Below are 20,247 nucleotides of genomic sequence, written 5' to 3'. Positions count from 1 at the left end.
AGGAGCATATGAAGGTGGTAACAGTCTCCCGGTGAATGTCGTTGAATGTATTTCTAAACACTGTCTGGTCCAGTATGTGTCTGTTGGTTTTGTCCTGGATCTCTCCTTCTGGACCAGACAGTGTTTAAACAGACATTGAACGACATTCACCGGGAGACTGTTACCACCTTGCAACCATCGTCGCCCCGATCGGTCTCTCCTTCTTGCTCAATCAGGATTTGCTTCAAAAACTTTTTTGGTCTCTCTTTCGTTACTTAGGACCATAGCACCATAATCTTTGCGATAAACGATTTTACGTTTCATCCCGCGCTTAAAACACTGCGCTTGTGGTTATACCGTATACGGTATGTACCGTCTTTTAATAGTATTCGGTTTTAATTTTAAAGCTTTATGGGCGCGAAGGTTCCAGGCAACAAAAATACGTTGATAAATGGATTCTCCAGATAGTCTAATAAAATTTTAGACCAGGCTTTTTGATGATTGGAATTAAAGCATTTTGTCTTCAAATTACAGCCCATTCTCATAAAATTTACGAGCCAGCCATCCCCATACATTTTCAATAATGTACAGATCTTTGGAATACGTTGGTCATGCTAAAGTTCCAACCTTTTGGATAGCGGAATTATCCTGTTAAAAAATCCCATTAATAGGTCAAAATGTTTCACGAATCTCGGGAAAAGATGATTCCAACAGAGCTATTTTTGTCATTTCGTAATTTTAAATTTTTCGATTTTCAATTCGAACGCGCCATAGTACGACATTGCTCCTCCTATGCCATAACACCACCTTCACGGCTATGATGTCGACTAAAGTACCTTTCCTCCTTTCATAAGTCATGGAAATAGTAATTGTATCCATCGGGTTCATCCAGATTGAACTTCTTTTCCTCCTTAAATACTACTTTTCTCCATTGACCGGGACCGTTATTTGTAACAAAACTCCAAGCCAAGTGGCCCCTTGTAAAACTGAGGCGGCGTTCTCTGCGAAATTTATTCGAAGGTTTTTTTTCTCGTAATTTTTTATGCTTCAGGTGTAGCGCTTTTAGAATAGCCCTTGAATGGAGGATTTGCTGGTTGCAACATTTGCCATTTCCTTAATTTTCGCTGTTGAAAGAGCGGAACCCGATGCAATTCCAAGGATTTTGCGGGTTTCTTTCGGTGTTAAAGCTATCGCAGCTCTGTCTTTATAGTTCTTACCATAGGAGGAGCCTTGTTTCACGTAAAGATCTGCAACATTTTGACTTCGACCAATCTTGTTGGCAATTTGGCGATTTGAAAGTAGGCCAAGATATCGATTTGCCCTTTTTCGCAGTTTGTTAAACTTTTCTGCTTTTCCATTTTATTAAAATTAATATACAGTCTCGAAACTTATTAAATCTTTTCTATGTTTACTGGGATACCTCGTAAGGAACTTGTCCTTAGCTCTGCTAAAACCAATGCGAACTTTTCCGAAAGTATTCAGAAGGTCCCTGATTTCCACCGAGCCGAGATCTTCCAACTCATTGAAAAATTGTCTGTCTGAAATAGTAAATCTGTGTCTAGATGGAGCAGGACAGTGACAAAGCAGGTCAAAAATCGTCTTTTCCTCATATAGACTGTTAACGCAGTGAGCTGCATGCCCATCCTCTGGACGTACCTACTTATGATACAGTGCAGCGTTATAATGAAAATTATGCTTATTTTGGCTTAGCACAACAGAGATTCAGTGCGTTTAGCACTCAGATCGGTCCCGATTGTCGCGCGAGTCTGCAAGTGGACGCGTTATGCCATCTTTCGTTCGCTGTTCCTGCAATTTTCTCAAAAATAAGTGGCGTACATGTCTGTAAGGGTACGTTTATATCATTGGCTGTGTATTCATCAGTCAGTGTGGTGCCGAGTCTCGCTGGTGCATCTACCTTGCAGTTGCCCTCTATATCGCAATGACTACTTTTGAGTGAAATAACTCAGAGGTTGTCGACTGCTTTATGAAAGGTTTTATCGTCAAAAGGCTATCAATTGAAAATGTAGATATCGTTTCCAGGTATCGCATCACACTGTTCTGCAGTGTCACAGCTTTTATTTATTGCCATCAGTGCAGCCTGAAAAACACTGCATTAGTCGGAGAGCCGAAAACTGATGTTCGGAATATGCAATTCCGACCACCCTACGCTCGAGCTCTGAGCCATCTGTGTGTACAAGAGTGTACTCGCCGCTACTACCTGTTCAATGTCTCCTGGTGGTAAGTTTAAAACAATACTACAGCTGAAGTGTAAGAATAGCTTTGAGAACTTTTTTGTTATAGATTTGCCATTGCATTTCAAAATGCCTTTGGAAATCAAAATGCAAAATATCTGCTCAAACGGAGGAGAGAATTTATTGAATGTGTTGTGCTTTTCACCGCCAAAAAAATCAGCCGTTTGGTACACAAAAGATAAACAAGAGCCTAAACGAGGCAATTTTAGCCACGTGTGCCAATTTTAGTAACTCTCACTCCCGCAGAAGAACTACACTACAGTCTTAAGGAATTTTCAGCTGCAAAGATGATTTGCACCTTAGAAAGGCTAGAATATTTGAGATTTCCAGGAGGTATTTTCAGCATCAAAAACTGAGTTTCTTTTATATCAAAAATATACATATATATTTATATTTTTGTATATTCAGAGCCGGGGTATTGATTGCATAAACTTAGTTATTTGTACATTTCACAAACTGCTGCTCCAATTTGAAATAAAAATGCCGCCATTCAAAGCAATTTCACAGGAAAATAATTTGACTCTCAGTCATTACGTTTCGCAGCAAGCATGCGTGACTTCTGCATACGGCACTGGCTAATGCTGTGCAAGCGATATTGCATCTCTGGTTGAACGACACGCTCGTACAGTTTCTTCAACACCGTTTGCATACTCAATATACCTTCGCCATCGGCATCTTCCGCGTTAGTGGCATCGGCCTCACCACATTCGGGGCACTGTTGCGTAAGAACAATATCATCGATGGGCGTTGCATATTCGCAAATTTTATGTACGTCTCTGACAATATATTCACCTTGTCTCTTAGCTGGGGTTTGTCGCTCGCGTATGAATTGTGCCACCATTAAGGAGTGTATGCGCTTCTCTAATATCTTGAGGTAGTCACGCATATTGAAGAGATTGATCTTTGAGAAGTCACCCAGCAATGCATCGAGTGATTTGCAATCCGTATGCGACTCATCTCTAATCAGTTGTATGCCTTGTAGTAATTTCTCGAGTCGTTTGTCGTTCTCATCACGCACTTCACGCAGATCCTCATTTTTCTTCTGCTTCGTCTTCAGAGTTTCCTCGAGCTTCTCAATAGTTTCCAACTGATTTTGCAGTGTGTTATGGTTGGTAAATTTCAATTCGGCAACTTCATTATATAGTTGGTTCACTGACTTATTGAGTATTGTCATGTGATAGCTCAATTCATTGGAATAGGTAAAATATGAATAATATATCCCCTTTTCTTCCATAAACTTGGTGAGTACGGCATCCACATCTTTGGAGTTAGTGTAAGCGAAAATCTTTTGCAATACATCATTATATAAATTAATCTTTTTGCGATGTTGCTGACGAAATCGTTCACGTCGCTGATACTCCTTTGGCTGCAGATCGTCCATAATTCTTTCGTGCCCTTTGCAATCCATAAATTCATAATTGGCAGCATCGGCAGCTTTCCTGCGCATTATGGCCTGCATTTCAACCATTCTCAACTCGTGATCCTTTGCATCTTTCTTATTCAGAATACTCATCTTTTCATAGGCATTTATACACCTTTCGAAAGTGCCCAGCGCATAGTCGATCAAGTCCACAATGTACTTCCTGTCGCTATTCAACCTTTGCGCCAGCTTGGTGTAGATATCATTGAAGCTGGTGCGGTGATGTAGTAACATTATCAGCTCCCCTCTCAGTTCGCTATTAATGGCAGTAAAGGCACACTCACTGCGCACGCCAACTTCCAATTGATTTTCCAATATATCCAACTTCTTTCGCACTCTCGCCACATGCGCCTGATGCTGTGAATCGGGCACAGTACGGCGGTTCAAATCGTACACTTGCCTATTGACACGACTAATTTCACGCTCTAAATTCGAGATGCTTTCCTTGGTATGGCGTATATCATCGCCCAAGTGCTCTTGGCAAGCAATGTGACATTGAATGTTCCGGATCGCACGATTATTCTGCCGCCGAAACGTTTCACCGCTGGCTACCCAAATTTGTGCGCGCAATGTATCCTTTTCAGCGCGCAGTTGATCGATTGTATTTTGATAGCTTTGCGTCACAATCGTTTCTTTACGCGAGCGCAATTTCGTCGATAGCACCGTCTTATATTGACGCTGGCGTCGGCTGAGCTCCTTTTGCTTTTGCAAATAGTACTCAAGGAAGTTCTTCTTGTTGAACTCTTCGCCTGTTTCTTCGGTCATGGTGGATTTATATAGTAATTTTCAAATTAAATATTAATGGCTTGAATTATATAATTAAAAATATGCAACTTTTCGGTTGATCGAGTCAGAAATTGAACGAAAATTTTATTTGCGTAGAGGAAAAATGAGCTACTAAGTTGAATGAAGTTTTAGACAGTTAATAGGGTACTTCAGAACGAATGGATTTCAATAAGCTGAAAAGAAAATTATGCCTAAAAAATTGGGTGCAATTCGCCTGGATATTGAATTTGGGGGAATATTCGCTACCTAAGAGGTATCCTCTTTGTCTGTAGTTTAGACCGCGTTGCTTACCACTGTTCGATCCTATAGATCGAATCCGATAGAATCAGAATCAGAATCACTCCTAATTTTTGCCTGCCACAGGGTGTTTTTACCCCAGTAGCTTGCCGATTGTCCAGACCAGTGGTAACCATCTGAACAATCCAGGCTTCTGTAGTATGACCACCGCTCGTGCCTGAATCCTGCATACAAGCGACTGGTTCTCCGGAAATTTAAGAACCCGCTTTAGCCGGATACTGTCCCCTCTTCCATCCTCTACGTCCGATTTTGGCATTATACAGGGTCCGGCGCTAGAAGTGTAACCAATTAAAAAGGCCATCAATTTAGTTTGGAAAATTTGCTTTTACTCAATTTAAAGTGAAAAATGTGTTAAAATAGTACAAAATTAAGAATCAATTTACTTTTGCTCTATGTTGTATTATGGCCTTGAGACGGTACAAAAACGAATCGCAAGCTGGCCGAATGCGACTTGCAGGAATTTTGCCCACGGACAATGGCTTTTTCAGCGCCTCGAGACTGGTGAATCTTTTAGTTCGGACGTTGATCTCTAAAATGTCCCAAACAGAATAATCCATCGGATTTGCGTCTGGTTAATTTGAGAGCCATTGTGTGGACGTTTTGAAGTTCGAAACGTTGTTTTTTAACCATTCTTGCTTGCTTCCGCTTCCACGCGTTTGTAAACAATACTCTGGCCTGTCATTTAGGCAACTAACGGGCAGCTGATGCCCGGGCGCAAGCGGTCTGAAGTTGGTTACACTTCGAGTGCCGGACCCTGTAAGAATATCCATTTGCGAAAAGGGTGTATTGAACTTTTTCATGGCAGAAATACACTCGGAGGCTTGCTATGGCCTGCCGAGGGGCGACCGCTACTAGACACAACTTTTTCTATCAGTTTGGTGTTTCTTGCACGGAGATTCGAACCTACGCACTCCCGTATATTAATTACGCACCAACCTATTCGGCTACAGCGGCCGCACTACGGCACTAAATTTACATGCATTATATAATATGCAACAAGCCGGATTCCGGCATTGACAACATCAACACTATGCGAGTGATAATTCAGTAATGTATGGAATATAATACCACCATATATATGACATTCGTTGATTATAAAAAAGCATTTGACTCTGTCAAAAGAGAATACATATGGGAAGCAAGAATGATAGAAACAAGCTTGCGCCCATCGGAGAGTGCGTGACGTCACTTTTGCCAAGTTGTGCAGTGTTGCCAACCATTTGCTTTTCGCAATAAATTTGGTGCTTTTTTATATATCAAAATGCGAAAATTTGTAAGCTGGTGTTTGTTTCTTATTTTTATTTTAAAGCTACCGAAACTATAAGTTAAAACAAAAAATCTGTATTATTACACAAAATAATGTTAAAAAAGGTCACTCTGAGAAGATTTTAGTGTTAATGAAAATTTGTTGGTTCTTTGATATTTTGAAAGTGTAAATTTAATTTATTGCTCCTTTTAAGGTTATGCAAGAATATTTAATCTTCTTTTCTCAACTCTTCTTAACATTGAACACCTTTTTACACATTTTAATAACCGTTTGCATTTACTGAATGCGAATTAAAACCATAGAGATGTAATCGTTTCTACCGGTCCTCAATCGATAGTGGGACATAGGGCATCAAATGTGTATTCACAGTTAAAATAAGCAACAAAATACCAGATAATACTGAAGATACTATAACGACATTTTTACAAAAAGAGTACCTTATCTTGTTACATAACCTCAAGTATAGCAAAAAGTCGTTCTCTTAACAAAAAAGTCATTAATTAAATTGTAAAGAGTGGTTAAATTTCAAGGGCTGATGTTGAATGTGAACCACACCTAAACGTCAACGACACCGTTGGACTTTTTTCTTTGGGGTTATTTGAAAGAAAAGGTGTACGCCGATAAACCAGCAACAATTCAAGAGCTAAAGGATGAGATAATTCGGCACATTAACGGCATAGAACCTCAATTATGCCTCAGCGTCATCGAAAATTTGGACCATCGGATGGAGGTGTGCCGCCGAGGCCGCGGCGGCTATTTGGCCGATTTTTTGTACCATACCTAATTGAGCTATACCAATATTATCATAATAAAGAGAAATGACAATAATTTCCTAAATAAATTGTATTTTATTCAAAATCAACACCAGCCCTTGAAACTTAACAACATAACACATTTATTAAAAAAAAAACGCGCATTTAAAGAGAATTTGTCACGCATACAAAGTTCCTTAAGTAATTCAATGGGCATTTTAGTGCATTTTATATCCAAAGCTAGGCAACACTGCAGTAGCGCGAGAGAGATTTGACTGCTGAAAGCAGAAGAGCACCAACAACAATCAATGCAATCGCGGACAATGCCACCAGATGTTAAAAAAAGTAAAGCTAAATAAAACTGAGTGAATTATTTAACTAATTGTTAAAAAATGTATATTTTATAAAATTATAAACATTACATTTTAATTAGAATAGGCTAGAAAAATGTCATGAAGAAAGAGCTGAAACTCCGAGACTACATAACAAAACAAAAAAAAATGATAAATCAAATTATGAAAATGGTAATCTGGCCATACTGGAGCTAAAACCACGTAACTCATTGCCAAATTCGCTGAGAACAAGTAACAGTACCACGATAGGCGCCATCTCATTATTCTTTCCATCATGTATGGGAAGCCTTAAATAGGTTGGGTATGCCGAGGAAAATCATAAATCTAATTAGAAATAGCTACAATGGTGCGAATTGTAGAGTTCTTCACAATGGAAAGCTCAGTGCAGCTTTCAGCTCCACTACAGCAGTGTGCCTTGTTCCCTTTGTTATTTATCATTGACGTACACTGAATTTTTAAATGTTTGACTCTGTAAACCGTGGAATTACCTGGAGAATGAACACCAGTCTCGAAGATCTGGAATATGCAAATTACGCAGTTTTACTCTCGCATTCGTATCAATTCATGCGATGAAATTAAATTTGCTTCAGCAGGAGTCCGCAAAAGCAGGACTCAAAATTAATATTAAAAAGACGGAATCTATGCGTATAAAAGCTAACAACGCTGTGTCCAACAACATCACAACTTGCACAGAGGTAAAAAATTTTAACGCTTGCGTTAAGTCCGTGCTGATGTAGGGATCCGAAACTTGGTTGGTAACTTCAAAAGCAAAGGTGTTACAGGTGTCTGCGTAATATACTTAAGATATGGTGGCCAAGTGTTATAACAAACGAAAATCTCTGGAGAACTTCACACCAAATTAGCATCAACAGTGAAATAAAGAAAAGAAAATATGGATGGATGGGGCATACTCTGCGAAAGCCTTATGAGGAAATACCGCATGCCGCCTTGACTTGGAACCCGCAAGGAACGCGAAGAAGAGTCAGACCATTAATGACTTGCCGAAGGAATATCCGCAATGAAGCTGGAAAACCGTTAAATGAAGTGAGATTTATGTCTAGAAATGTTTGGGAAACTTTTGTTGAATCCTTAAGCTCCTAAAGGAGTACGGAATAATATAATATGCAGGAAGTTTTAAAATTAATATTGCAATATTTTTTTTATTTTTTTGCAATAAAATTGTATAATATACAAATATTTATTCCCATAAATTCTTTACGGTAAAATAAAAGAAATGCTAGTACAAATATACATACTTTCCTGTGCAAATCAATCGAGAGGAGAAATGTAATGATTTCGCGAACTCGATAATTTCTAAGTGAGCCTCAATTTATTTAGAAAATTACTGTTGTGAAATACCAGTCACTTCTAAAGCGCGGAAAATTTTCGAAATCGAATAAATGAAAGCCGCCGTGCGCAAATTGTTACAAAGTGCATATTCGTTTGCCACGATTTTGATGCCTTCTGCGGCGGTTTCCATAACAGTTTGTAGACCAGCATCAACAATTTCCGCCTCCTTCGTGCAATCGCGCATAAGCTCTAGTTTTTTATTTGGCTTGAATTTAGCCTGAGGCAATGCAAATAAAAAATATTAAAACGGAATGAAATCTGCATACATACAAAACCAAATTTACTTACATCACCTTTGCCCTCGTTTAACGAATTGAATAATTCATGGATCATGGCGTTATCACGCTTCACATGCATTTTGCCGTAAGACACGTGATTGATATTTTTCAAATACTCGAAATAAGACACCGTCACACCACCAGCATTGCAATACATATCGGGTATGATGAGAACATTTTTTTTGCGCAGTATTTCATCTGCAGCCGGTGTTGAAGGCCCATTAGCGCCTTCTAAAATCAGTTTGGCTTGCACACTGCCAGCATTTTCCGCCGTGAGTACCTTCTGCGTGGCGCACGGCATCAGTATGTCGCATTTTTCACCCAACAGACTACCGCTCTTCTCGGTAGCCTTCGTATAGCCTTTGACGGATTTTTTATTCTTCGCATAATATTCCATTAAGTCCTAAAAATAAATGCGAGAGCTTGCGTGTCCCCTTTTAAAATCACAAAAATCGACGCATTCAATAGTACCTTTGGATCTATGCCATTCTCGTTCACTAGCGATACGTCCAATTCTTGTACACCTATTAATTTTGCACCGGCTTCTACCACAAAAACAGATGCATGCGAGCCGACATTTCCGAATCCCTGTACAATCACCGTCTTATCCTTCCAACCAGTTTTCCAGCCCAACAGATCCATCCAATTTTTATCCGTAATAAAACAATCGGCTGCCTTAAAAAGGCCGCGCCCCGTTGCCGCGGTGCGGCCATTTATACCGCCTATTGCTACTGGCTTGCCGGTCGTGATGGCTAGCGCGTTGACGTCATTGTAACCTACAAGAAATGCGTAAGAAAAGCGAGCTTTTTTTCTTATTATTATTCTCTTTTTTATTTACCAAATGTCTTGAGGTATTGATCCACTAACCAACTCATCTCTCGTTCACTTGTATTGACATCTGGTGCGGGCACATCTATACCTGGTCCTATCATGTTGCGTTTCAATAGTTCCATGGTATAGCGTCGGGTAATTTTCTGCAATTCTTGCACTGTATACTTTTTGGGATCGATTCTGATGCCACCCTTGGAACCTCCGAAAGGTACATTCACACAAGCTGTCTTGAATGCCATCAAGTAAGCCAAAGCACGGATCTCATCGAAGTCCACGTCCATGGCGTAACGTATGCCTATGAGATAAAGAGGATCAATTTCGTTAATATACGCAAATGATTTCTATCAAAATAATGGAAACCAACTATGTGATCAGCTTAGTGTCTAATTGCTCATAGAAAAGTGCCGGGAATGCCACTTTTTCAGATCGTAGAACAATCATTCGATTTGTGGCTTTCAAACAGTGATCAAACCCCATGAATGGGCAAAATTGAAATCAATAAGTCAAGAAATATTGGATGGCAGCTTCAAACATCACCCTCTGGTCTCATGTAACAATAATAACAATTGCGTCTATTTCCTTAATGCAGGGGCCTACAGTTTTATGCCAGTTTATATAAGCAACTTTTTCTTTTGCATAAGAGAAATACACTCGGAGGCTTGCCATTGCCTGCCGAGGTCTCATGTTCTTTTCGTTATAATTTGAGTGTTCAATGTTTAACTTTTGTTCTTGCGAGCATTCGCTCTTCTTACTTACCTCCCTTGAGTGGCAGACGATGTCTGGTGTGATGTGCACGATAACCAGTGATCAACTCATATTGACCATTGTCCTTGATTATGGGAAAAGTAACTTCCAGCATGTTGGTGGTTGAACCGATCATTCTCAGCATAGCCCCAACACGTTCTTCGCGTTGTTCCTTCTTCATCCAAGGGTACTTTTCAAGTTCTTTTATCATCGTCGGTTCCATAATTTGTGCGGCCGCATGATAGTAGTATTCAATCATCTGTGAAAATCCGGGATCTTTCTCTTTCGGTATTTTCTCCAAGTGCTTTGGAATCTCATGCTTTTGTCGAATACTCGTAGCTAACGAGCTGCGTATTTTCCGCGGCATTGATGACCTTAAGGATTTCTTTAAGGCGACCAACATATTGAAAAATGTTGAAGTGATACTGACAATGAAATTTCAGAACGGTTTATCTTTAGCTTTATTTTTGTATTTTTTGTAATTCTTTATTGTAGTTTTCTTATTGATTGTATTGGTGACTATATTATAAATTCGCTGGTATACCGTTTTTTCACGTTTACTTTTCTCCTGACTATTCTAAGATTTTCTGTGGTTCGAAAATTAATTTTCAATTCGTTTTTCTCAATATTGTCATTCAAAGATTCTTTGACGAGCTTGACTGTCGTGACATTGAGTAGATGTTTGTATTGTAAGCATTTCTATTCTTGGGTATCTGTTTTGAGCATTTGAAACCTTCTCGTTGACTGTCAACAAATGAATAGAAAATTACAAAATTATTAACAAATGTAGGGTACGAAGGTATTTAATTAATTGACATTAATTTTGCTCAGTCGGAAAAAATCCTAATCCATTAAAAGTGAAAATAATTTATCGTAAAATATTGCTTGCTTAAAGTGAAAATTTCCTTAGCCCAGTTTTTCAAATTTTACAGCAAAGAATAAAAATCTTTCAAAGTCGTTTTCTTCTTCAATCATCTATTTTTCAGCTTCTCTAATACAAAATTTCACGCGTTCTAAACTAAAAAGAATTCAAATGAATTCATGTCCACAACGTTGACGAAACATTTTAGTATTATTTGGATTTGTCACATTTTCGGTGAGTATTTTGAACTTAGCAAAGTTACTTACCACTGAATAGAAGAGGTTAACAATAAAACAGGTAGCTTGACTTTTTTAGAAAGGATCCATTTTTTAATTCTCTACTTATTGTATTAAAATATAAGGTTTGTAGGAAAAGTGGAGTTGATATTTAACAACAACGGTGTTATCACTGAGTTATTGGATGTGGGAATAAGTGTTCGCCCTCGTATGGAGGAGGCGCTGCTGATACTATTGGGCTGGCAACTAAGTAATTGTGAATTTCCTTTTAGATGAAGTTAAATATCTAGGTGTAATCTTTGATAAGAAGCTGACTTGGGAGACACACATTTCACTGAAGGTGAATCGCGCATTAAGGATTTTTCAGCAATGCCGGAGAGCCTTTGGTAAAACCTGGGGTCTGAAACCTGCTGTGGTCCTATGGATATACACAGCACCTATCGGACCAATCATCACTTACGCCTCTGTGGTCTAGTGGCGACTGAGCATGGCTAAGACCACAATCCGGGAACTGTACAGGCTACAAAGAAGTGTATGTTAATGCTTCACGGGTGACATGAATGCTATGCTTGATTTGCTCCCCCTGGGTCTTAAAATACAATAGGAAGTAGTAAAAGCAATGCGTAGACTTCATAAATATGGTTTCTGGCACGAAAACGGAACTTCGGGTCACAGGGAAATCTTTAAGATGCTATCTGATAGGTATCCAATGTTTTTGGACCTGATACCCACAGTCTCATTTGGAAGGAAATTTGATGTCAGATTTCCATTGCGTGAGCAATGGAGCAATCCAGAATGCATTCAGGGAGGGTTAACGGATATTTTCTTTACCGATATGTCTGAAGCTGGATGGTACCTAAACGATAGTAATAAGTATCACAATGCTATGGGAGAAACGGCAACTGGTTTCCAAACGGACGTTTTTGCCATACTGAAAGTGGCCGAATGGATAATCGAGATGAGATGGAGCGGGAAACAGATTGGAGTTTTCAGTGACAGTCAGGCTGCACTGAAGGCCCTAGAGAACGGGAAGCAAACCTCAAAGATTGTTCAAGGATGTGAGAAAAAGCTTAATTCTGTCGCAAGACAAAACAGGCTTGTACTTATGTGGGTTCCAGGAGAAGTAGTACAAATGTAAAACACTTTTTGTTATTTGATAGTTGGCCATTCGACTGTCAATCAGTAAAAACAGTTTTTTGATCGGTTGCATAGTTTTCGCTTGGCGTTCGTTGAAAAATGGAAGTAAAAATGAACATTTTCGTCATACATATTTTGCTTTTTTATTTCCGCAAAGGGAAAACTGCATCGCAAGCTCATAAAAAGTTATGTGCTGCTTATGGTGACGAAGCCTTAAAAGAACGGGAGTGTCAAAATTGGTTTCCCAAATTTCGTCCTGGTAATTTTTCACTCAAATATGAAAAAAGCTCTGGTCGTCCAGTTGAAGTTGATGACGCCCCAATCAACGCAATAATCAATTCGGACCATCACAGTACAACACGTAAGATTGCAGAGAAGCTGCATGTATCGCATGCATGCATTGAAAATCACTCAAAACAACTTGGCTATGTTCAAAAACTCCATACACGGGTTTATCACGAACTGTTTGTTTCTACAAAAATTCGCAATTACTTAGTTGCCAACCCAATATATATTGTCCGAAAGATGCACTATATCATCCGCATAAAGTAAAACTCGTGTATTGGAAATATCAATTAACAAGCCATCTCTTAGTTCTTCACGCAGACCATTGAGGTATAAGGCGAAAAGCATTGGAGACACTAGCCAACCTTTTTTAACCCAGAAGTTGTTTCAAATTGTTCAGATATTTAAGGGGAAGTCCGAAATAAACAAGACTGAGCAAAAATAGAAACGGCAGGAGCTTTGCTATGATAACTTCGAGTTTATTTATTCAAAATAATCCCCTCTGACCTCGATACACTGTTTTGCCCGATCTAAAAGCTTTTCGAAAGAGTGTTTCAGGGTAGAAGTCACAGGGAGCCATATCAGGCGAATACGATGAGTGATTGATGGTTAAAAAGCGATTTCTAGTCAAAAAATCAGTCACAAGAGGGGATCGATGTGAGATGGTGCATTAGCATGCAATAAGCGCCAGCTTTTTCCTTCGCGATATTCAGGGCGAATTCGACGAATGCGATGCAACAAACGCTTCAAGATAGAAAATTGCATTGATGCAATGCTGTAAAGGAAGTTCTCGTCTTTTCTCGCCTCTTTAATGAGGTCTTTCGAATTTTTATATTAATTCCGCGCAATTTTTGGTCCTCAGTTAACTTGTGCAGAATGAAACGTGCACAGACCTTGCGTAAGTCGAAGTGATCAGTTAAAATGCGACAAATCGATGTTTTGGAGATAATCCACTCCGATTCCATGAATTCCGCGATGATTTCGGTTCATTTTTGATAAATTTACCAACAATTTCGATGGAGTTTTCGGTGATTACTAATTAGGCGGCCCATATGTTTATTGTCATTTATGTCCTCACAACCATCTCTGAAACGTGTAAACCACTCATGATCTCTGGCACGAGGTAGACAATCATCGCCATCATTTTTTTTTCATCAATTTAAATGTTTCGGTAAACGTTTTACTGATTTTAAAACAAAATTTGATATTAGCTCTTTGTTCGAAACTCATATTTGTACCGATAACACAAACATACGGACACTTTAGACGCAATAACTTCGATTCCACTGAACCGCCATCAAAAACATTTTTATGACGCCAGTCTTATTTATTTTGGACTTCACCTTGTGTGTATGATTGCCTACCAAATGATTGAGCTAGATTTCAGATATATATATATATATATATATATAGATATATTTTTCCAATAAAGTTAACAAATTTTGTCGAAATTTGTTACATAGCAGTTTCTTAGGTCCCTTGTCAAAGGCATCTTCAAAGTCAACAAAAAACGAATTCACTTTATCCTCAATTTTTTTTAAATTTTATTTTATTTTTTTTAATTTAAATTGTTTTGTGTATTTAGCAGAGAATAACTTGAAGATCATTGACAGTGGCTTGTTACTAAAATATGAAAAATTAAAGAGTCAAAATGATCTGTGGAAAAGAAAGTTCCTTATGACCGAAATTTCAAAGAAGAGGGCAGTGTCAAAATCGATAGAACTTCTTCAAAATAATTTCGTTGGTTCTCAAAGATATGTATATATTTTTCACATTTTCGAATGCTGAAACATTTAATGAAAACAATGCCTTATGCATTAGTATCTGTATTTGAGTGTAATAAATTATTAATTTAATTTGATTAATTTGATACAAAAAAAAATGCGATTTTGATTACTTTCCTTCTTCCATCAGAATTACGCTGACGCCGTTTAAACGCAGTTTTACTCGTATGAAACGTCAAAATTCGAAGTAGTCGAACGCTTTACATTTCCTGCTGTAGGCTTAATTTCTACCAGGAGGTTTGGATATATAGCCCCATTTTCCAGGTAATTTAGTTTGCGTCGTGCCACTGCTGAGCAGTCGCATAGAACGCGTTCTGCTGTTTCTTGTGCTTCTTTGCAGAGTCTAAGAATCGTTTTCTATCGCACCTATCTTTTTCATGTGATAATTAAGTTTACAGTGTCCTGTTAGTAGTTCAGTGTAAAGTTGTATGTCCTTTCTGCTTAGGTTAAGGATTGCTTCTGCCTTTATCCGTTCTGGATCTATGAGTATTTTCGACTGACGCTTGCCCGATTGGGCTCTCGGGTAATCGATTAGGCCTAGTTGGTCCTGCTCACGTAGAAAGGTACTTTTGAAGCTGTTATTTACCCCGCAGAAAGGTTCAGGACCTATAAAGGGAGTGTTTTTCGCTAAAGTGTCCGCAATTTCACTCCCTTCGTGCCTCTATCCTTAACTACCACTAAAAAATTAGTGATAGTGCAATTTACTGGTAGTACAAAATGCGCAACCCTGGCTCGTACGCACTCTTTGTCTTAAGGGGATGGGGTACTGCAGAGTTAGTCGCGTGAGTTATTTGAACAAAGTTGAACTCTCCTCTTCAAATAAAAATTTGTATGGCCTTTTTTTTTTTGAAATTTGAGCATTTATTTATTTCTTTTTAATTATTGTATTTTTTATTTAATAATAATAATTAGTTAACTGCTAATTAAATTAGGCATTTATGACAACTACATACAATAAATTTATAGATATTTACTTTATATTATTTCTACAACTTTTTACAACTATTTAGAACGCTAACACATTTTTGTTTGTTTTTTGTTTTTTTTTTTCTGTTTTTTGTTTTATTACATAAATACAAATGTACGCATGTATGCTTTAGGCAGGCATAGAAAACCGCAGGGTAAATATTCAAATAATGCGTAATACTTACAAACGAGTATAATTTAATGCTACGTAGATATTTAATTGTTTGCATTTCAAGCTAGAACTAGCACTTCCATGATTACGTAATTGAAAAAAATAAGCATAAATAAAAGCAAACAATGGGAAATTAATATTAAATACATAATATATAAGAAAAATGCTGAAATTCGTGGAAGCACTTCTAATGAAACATAGTCCAATTTTTAGCCTTTATGCGGAGTTTATTTTTAAATTGATTTTTTTCCTTCTCGCTTTTGAATGATTGATTGACGACGATGCTAATGCTGTGTACATCATTGTGCACATTTTATTTTTATTTTTTTATTTTAATTAAATGCGATATTTTTCGCAAAATGTTCTGAATTAAATACTACTTTTCTATTCTGTTGAAAAACCGCAAACATATTTTTTTCATGCACTCACACATACATGTGTTTTCTTTTATGCACGTTGAAATCGTTGCAATTGATAAAAATGTGTTTTTGCTGCAACTCTAAAGTAACGCAGGTAGTTTTGTAGTAGTACTGGGTTTCAAATGTGATGGTGGTGCAATAGCTTACACATCTGGCGTGACACGTATTTCAAAAAGTCAAATATGCACCTTTTTACAATTATTACAAATTACATTATTACATATTTATATTCATTGTATCAAAGTTTTGTTTTTGTATATGGCAATTTTGAGTACAAATATCAAAGCACGTGAGATTTTAAAGTTTTTTGTTTTTTTTTTTTTTGAAAACAGTTTTCTTTGCATATTTTGCAAATGCTTCATAGTTTTTTACTCTTTTAGGGAATACACATAATGGGATAACACCGATAATTTAATTTGGCATTAATTTATTTGTTTTTGTTATTAAAGTTTTTTTTTTTAGTTTTATGTCGTTTTATTTCTATACATTTCACTTTGTTTTATATAACGCATTTTATGCCAATTTATTTCATACTACTTTATGTAATTTAGTTTATGTTATTACAATTTATTTTATTTTGAGTTATTTTGTTAATTTCTTTTATTTTACTTCATTTAATTTAATTTATTGAATTTATTTTATTTCATTTTAATTTAATTAATGTTAAGTAATTTTAAATAATTTTATGTTATTTTGCTTTTTTATTTTATTCCATTTCGTTTTAATTTATTTCATTTCATTTTATTTTGTTATATTTTTCGTTGTTTTTTTTAATTTTTTATGTTTTGTTTTCACTGTTTTTGTTTTATTTTACTTATTTTATTCTTTTTTTCACTGTAATTTGTTTTATTTTAGTTATCTTATTTAGTTTAATTTTTTTTTTTTTGATTTTATTATGTTTAATTTTAATTTCTTCTATCTTATTTTATTGTTATTTATTTTATTTTACTTTATTCTACTTCGTTTTATTTTATATTTTGTTTTATTTCATATCAGTTCATTTTGTTATATTTTCTCGTTAGTTTTTTCAAATTTTTTATGTTTAGTTTTATTTTTTTATTGTAATTTGTTTTATTTTACGTAACTGCATTTATTTTAATTCATTTAAATTTATTTTATGTTATTTTGCTTTACTATATTTTAATTTATTTAATTTGCGTTATTTTAATATATTTAATTTTTAATCAGGTTATTTTATTTTATTTTCTTTTATTTTATGTTATTTTGCTTTATTTTATTTCGTTTTATTTTATTTTATATCTCCCTTTTTTAAATAACGTATTTTAAGTCCATTTATTTCATTTCATTTTTATTTTATTTTACTTTATTTAATTTATTTTAATTCATTTTAATTTTCTTTAAGTAATTTTATGTTATTTTGATTTATTTTATTTTACTTTACTCTATTTCGTTTTATTTTATATTTTGTTTTATCTTATTTCATTTTATTTTGTTATATTTTCTCGTTCATTTTTTTTTTTATTTTTTATGTTTTGTTCTATTTTATTTCACTTGGTTTAATTTATGTCAATTTATTTTTTTATTTCAGTTTATTTAATGTTATTTCACTTTATTTAATTTATGTCAGTTTATTTTATTTTATTTGGCGTTGTTTTATATTTTGTTTTATTTAATTTCCTTTCCTTTCATTTTATTATATTTTCTCGTCCATTTTTTTTTGTTTAGTATATGTCAATTTATTTTATTTTATTTCAGTTTATTTAATGTTATTTCGCTTCATTTAACTTATGCCAATTTATTTAATTTTTTTTCGTTGTGTTTTATACCTATATATATTGTATTTTTTTTCATTTACATTTTTTTCACTGAATTTATGTATGTCTATTTGTTTCATTTTATTTCGTTTAAATTTTTTTCATTTTATTTAAATTATGTCAATTTATTTTATTTTATTTCGTTTTGTTTTAATTTTTAAAAATTTTTTTCCGTTTATTTTCATTTTATTTCACTTTATTTAAGCTAGTTAATTTATTTAGTTCTAATTTATGTTATTTTATTTTATTTCAGTTTAGTTGATTTAGTTTATGTTATTTTATTTAATTTTTCTTCATTTTAATTTATTTTATTTCATTTTAATTTATTTAATTTATGTCAATTATTTTATTTAATTTAGTTTGGTTTTGTTATATTTTCTCGTTCATTTTATATATTTTTTTAATTTTTTATATTTAGTTTGCTTAACAGTTATTTTAATTTATTTTATTTCACTTTATTTAATTTATGCAAATTCATTGCATTCTAATTTATTTTATTTAATTTTAATTTACATTATTTTATTTTACTTCATTCAATTAATTTTTTTTAAATTAATTTACTTTGTTTTATTTCGTTGTGTTTTGTATTATTTTATATTTTTCATTTAAATTTTTTTTCACTTTATTTAATTTATGTCTATTTGTTTCATTTTGATTTATTTTATTTTATTTCACTTTGTTTAATTTATGTGAATTTATTTAATTTAATTTAATTTAATTTAATTTTATTTTTTATTTTATTTTATTTTATTTTATTTAATTTTACTTCGTTCTAATTTATTTTATATTACTTAAATTTATGTGAATTATTTTATTATATTATTTTTTGTTTTGTTATATTTTCTCGTTCATTGTTATATATTTATTTTTATTTTTTTATATTTCGTTTTAACTCGTTTTATTTAATTTTGTTTTAATTTATTATATTTCACCTTATTTAACGCATGCCAATTTATTCTATTTGAATTTATTTTGTTTTATGTCATTAATTTACATTATTTTTTTTTAGTTTCCTTCATTTAATTTAATTTTTTAAATTAATTTGTCTTGTTTTATTTCATTTAATTTTATATTATTTTGTATTATTGTTTTTTTATTACTTTTGCTTTTGTTGCATTTTATTTTATACTATTTTTTTATTTTTGTATTTATTTTCTTTTTATTTTGTAATATTTTTTATTTGTTGTTGTTGTTTATTTTCATATCCTGTTATATTTTATTTCATTAAAATTTGTAAGCCTTTTATTTTTTATTTTAACTCAAAAGATATTTATAATTTTAATTACATGTAAATTAAATTTTTTTTGTAATTTCAAAAATTATAATCTACAATAGTAAATTAAACAATAACACTTATGAAACACTGCGCTTTACAAACTTTCTAGGCACTATACAGAAGTTTTTATTTTATCAATATTTTCTGGTTTACTTTTACTCTCTAACTTAAATTTGACTACATTTTTACAACATTGTTATTCATATTTTTCGTTTAAAAGTAATATTGAAATGTTATCTGCGTTGTTTTCTAAATATTTAAAATATTTTATATATTTAAAATATATTTTATTTTGCGCTATAACATAAAACTGTTGTGCAACCTTAAAATTATGATCACGATTTTTATGTTTTCACGTCAGCATAATTTTTCTACTGTCGCTTTGTGCGCGCTTCCATTGCATTTCAAATCGCACTGTTCGTACATATACATACACACAGCCGTACGTGCATGTATGCTGTGTATGTGCATGTGTAAGTATGCAATCTCCCCAAATGAATTAACTTAAATCATATTAGATGACTTAAAACTTAGGCATGAGTAAGCACAGAAAATAGCGAAATTTTTGTAAAAAAGGCATCTTTAACTGTATAATGTAAGTATTTTTAAATATAATTGCATATGTGTGTGTGTGTATGCGTTTATATGTAAAGTATTTATGTACTTTTGAAATTAAGCACATTTGGAAGAATCCACATTTACATGAATGCACCGCATCGCACCGCACCGCACCGCATCTCTTGCACAGCACTGGAACCAGCCACATTGGCGATTTGAACTGCACAGGAGTAGATTGATGATCTCACACCTTTTGGCATTCATAAAGTTCGCATTCTTGCTCAAAGCGCGCCTTGAGTTGTGTGGGTGGCTTGGGGGCTCGTTGCTGCAGTCATAGCTAATTTTATTGTTTGCCTTGGCGGACTGCCCTCAAACAATGCTTTAATCGTCATCTTTCTTGTCCGTCTTGAGGTCATATTTAGCACACAATTCTTCTGGTGTATAGCTGCAAGCAAATTCGAAATGAAA

At 34.5% G+C, this 20,247-nt stretch overlaps 3 protein-coding genes and 1 long non-coding RNA gene across 5 annotated transcripts in view; 1 reads left to right on the top strand and 3 right to left on the bottom strand.

The window, feature by feature from the left end:
* Positions 1-2,425: 2,425 nt before the first annotated feature.
* LOC128859704 (outer dynein arm-docking complex subunit 1) lies at positions 2,426-4,516 on the bottom strand. The gene has a single exon (XM_054096726.1). It carries the CDS (start codon positions 4,414-4,416, stop codon positions 2,755-2,757), a length of 1,662 nt encoding a protein of 553 aa, XP_053952701.1. The 5' UTR covers positions 4,417-4,516; the 3' UTR covers positions 2,426-2,754.
* A 3,734-nt stretch (positions 4,517-8,250) lies between these two features.
* On the bottom strand, positions 8,251-11,017 carry LOC128855447 (glutamate dehydrogenase, mitochondrial). Its single transcript, XM_054090353.1, has 5 exons — positions 10,322-11,017; positions 9,573-9,860; positions 9,206-9,510; positions 8,745-9,137; positions 8,251-8,673 (listed from the first exon to the last, which is right to left on the bottom strand). The coding sequence occupies exons 1-5, from the start codon at positions 10,710-10,712 to the stop codon at positions 8,449-8,451; spliced, it is 1,602 nt and encodes a 533-aa protein (XP_053946328.1). The 5' UTR covers positions 10,713-11,017; the 3' UTR covers positions 8,251-8,448.
* A 7-nt stretch (positions 11,018-11,024) lies between these two features.
* Positions 11,025-20,247, top strand: part of LOC128855448 (uncharacterized) — a 19,274-nt gene continuing 10,051 nt past the window's right edge. The window contains exons 1-3 of one of the 2 annotated variants that reach the window (XR_008453721.1): positions 11,025-11,166; positions 11,296-11,405; positions 14,744-14,877. This is a non-coding gene — a long non-coding RNA (uncharacterized LOC128855448). Of the gene's footprint in view, positions 11,167-11,295; positions 11,406-14,414; positions 14,522-14,743; positions 14,878-20,247 lie in introns of those variants that run through there. The other variant, XR_008453722.1, reaches the window with a different exon arrangement.
* LOC128855446 (ETS-like protein pointed) overlaps positions 18,315-20,247 on the bottom strand; it is a 20,917-nt gene continuing 18,984 nt past the window's right edge. The window contains exon 4 of the mRNA XM_054090352.1: positions 18,315-20,224. Within this exon, the coding sequence (XP_053946327.1) occupies positions 20,161-20,224 (64 nt within the window). The 3' untranslated portion in view covers positions 18,315-20,160. The remainder of the gene's footprint in view (positions 20,225-20,247) is intronic.

The sequence above is a fragment of the Anastrepha ludens genome, chromosome 2 (assembly GCF_028408465.1).
Source record: "Anastrepha ludens isolate Willacy chromosome 2, idAnaLude1.1, whole genome shotgun sequence".
Classification (NCBI taxonomy): domain Eukaryota; kingdom Metazoa; phylum Arthropoda; class Insecta; order Diptera; family Tephritidae; genus Anastrepha; species Anastrepha ludens.
Note: the sequence above shows the minus strand (reverse complement) of the source record. Positions and strands in the feature narration are given on the sequence as shown.

Bases quoted from the DNA above. Each gene is read 5' to 3' on its own strand.
- LOC128859704 (XM_054096726.1), bottom strand. From the start codon at position 4,416: ATGACCGAAGAAACAGGCGAAGAGTTCAACAAGAAGAACTTCCTTGAG.
- LOC128855447 (XM_054090353.1), bottom strand. From the start codon at position 10,712: ATGTTGGTCGCCTTAAAGAAATCCTTAAGGTCATCAATGCCGCGGAAA. The intron at 9,861-10,321 runs GTAAGTAAGAAG...TTTATCTCATAG, and splicing joins TCGTCTGCCACTCAAGGGAG to GCATACGTTACGCCATGGAC. The intron at 9,511-9,572 runs GTAAATAAAAAA...CATTTCTTGTAG, and splicing joins TCAATACCTCAAGACATTTG to GTTACAATGACGTCAACGCG.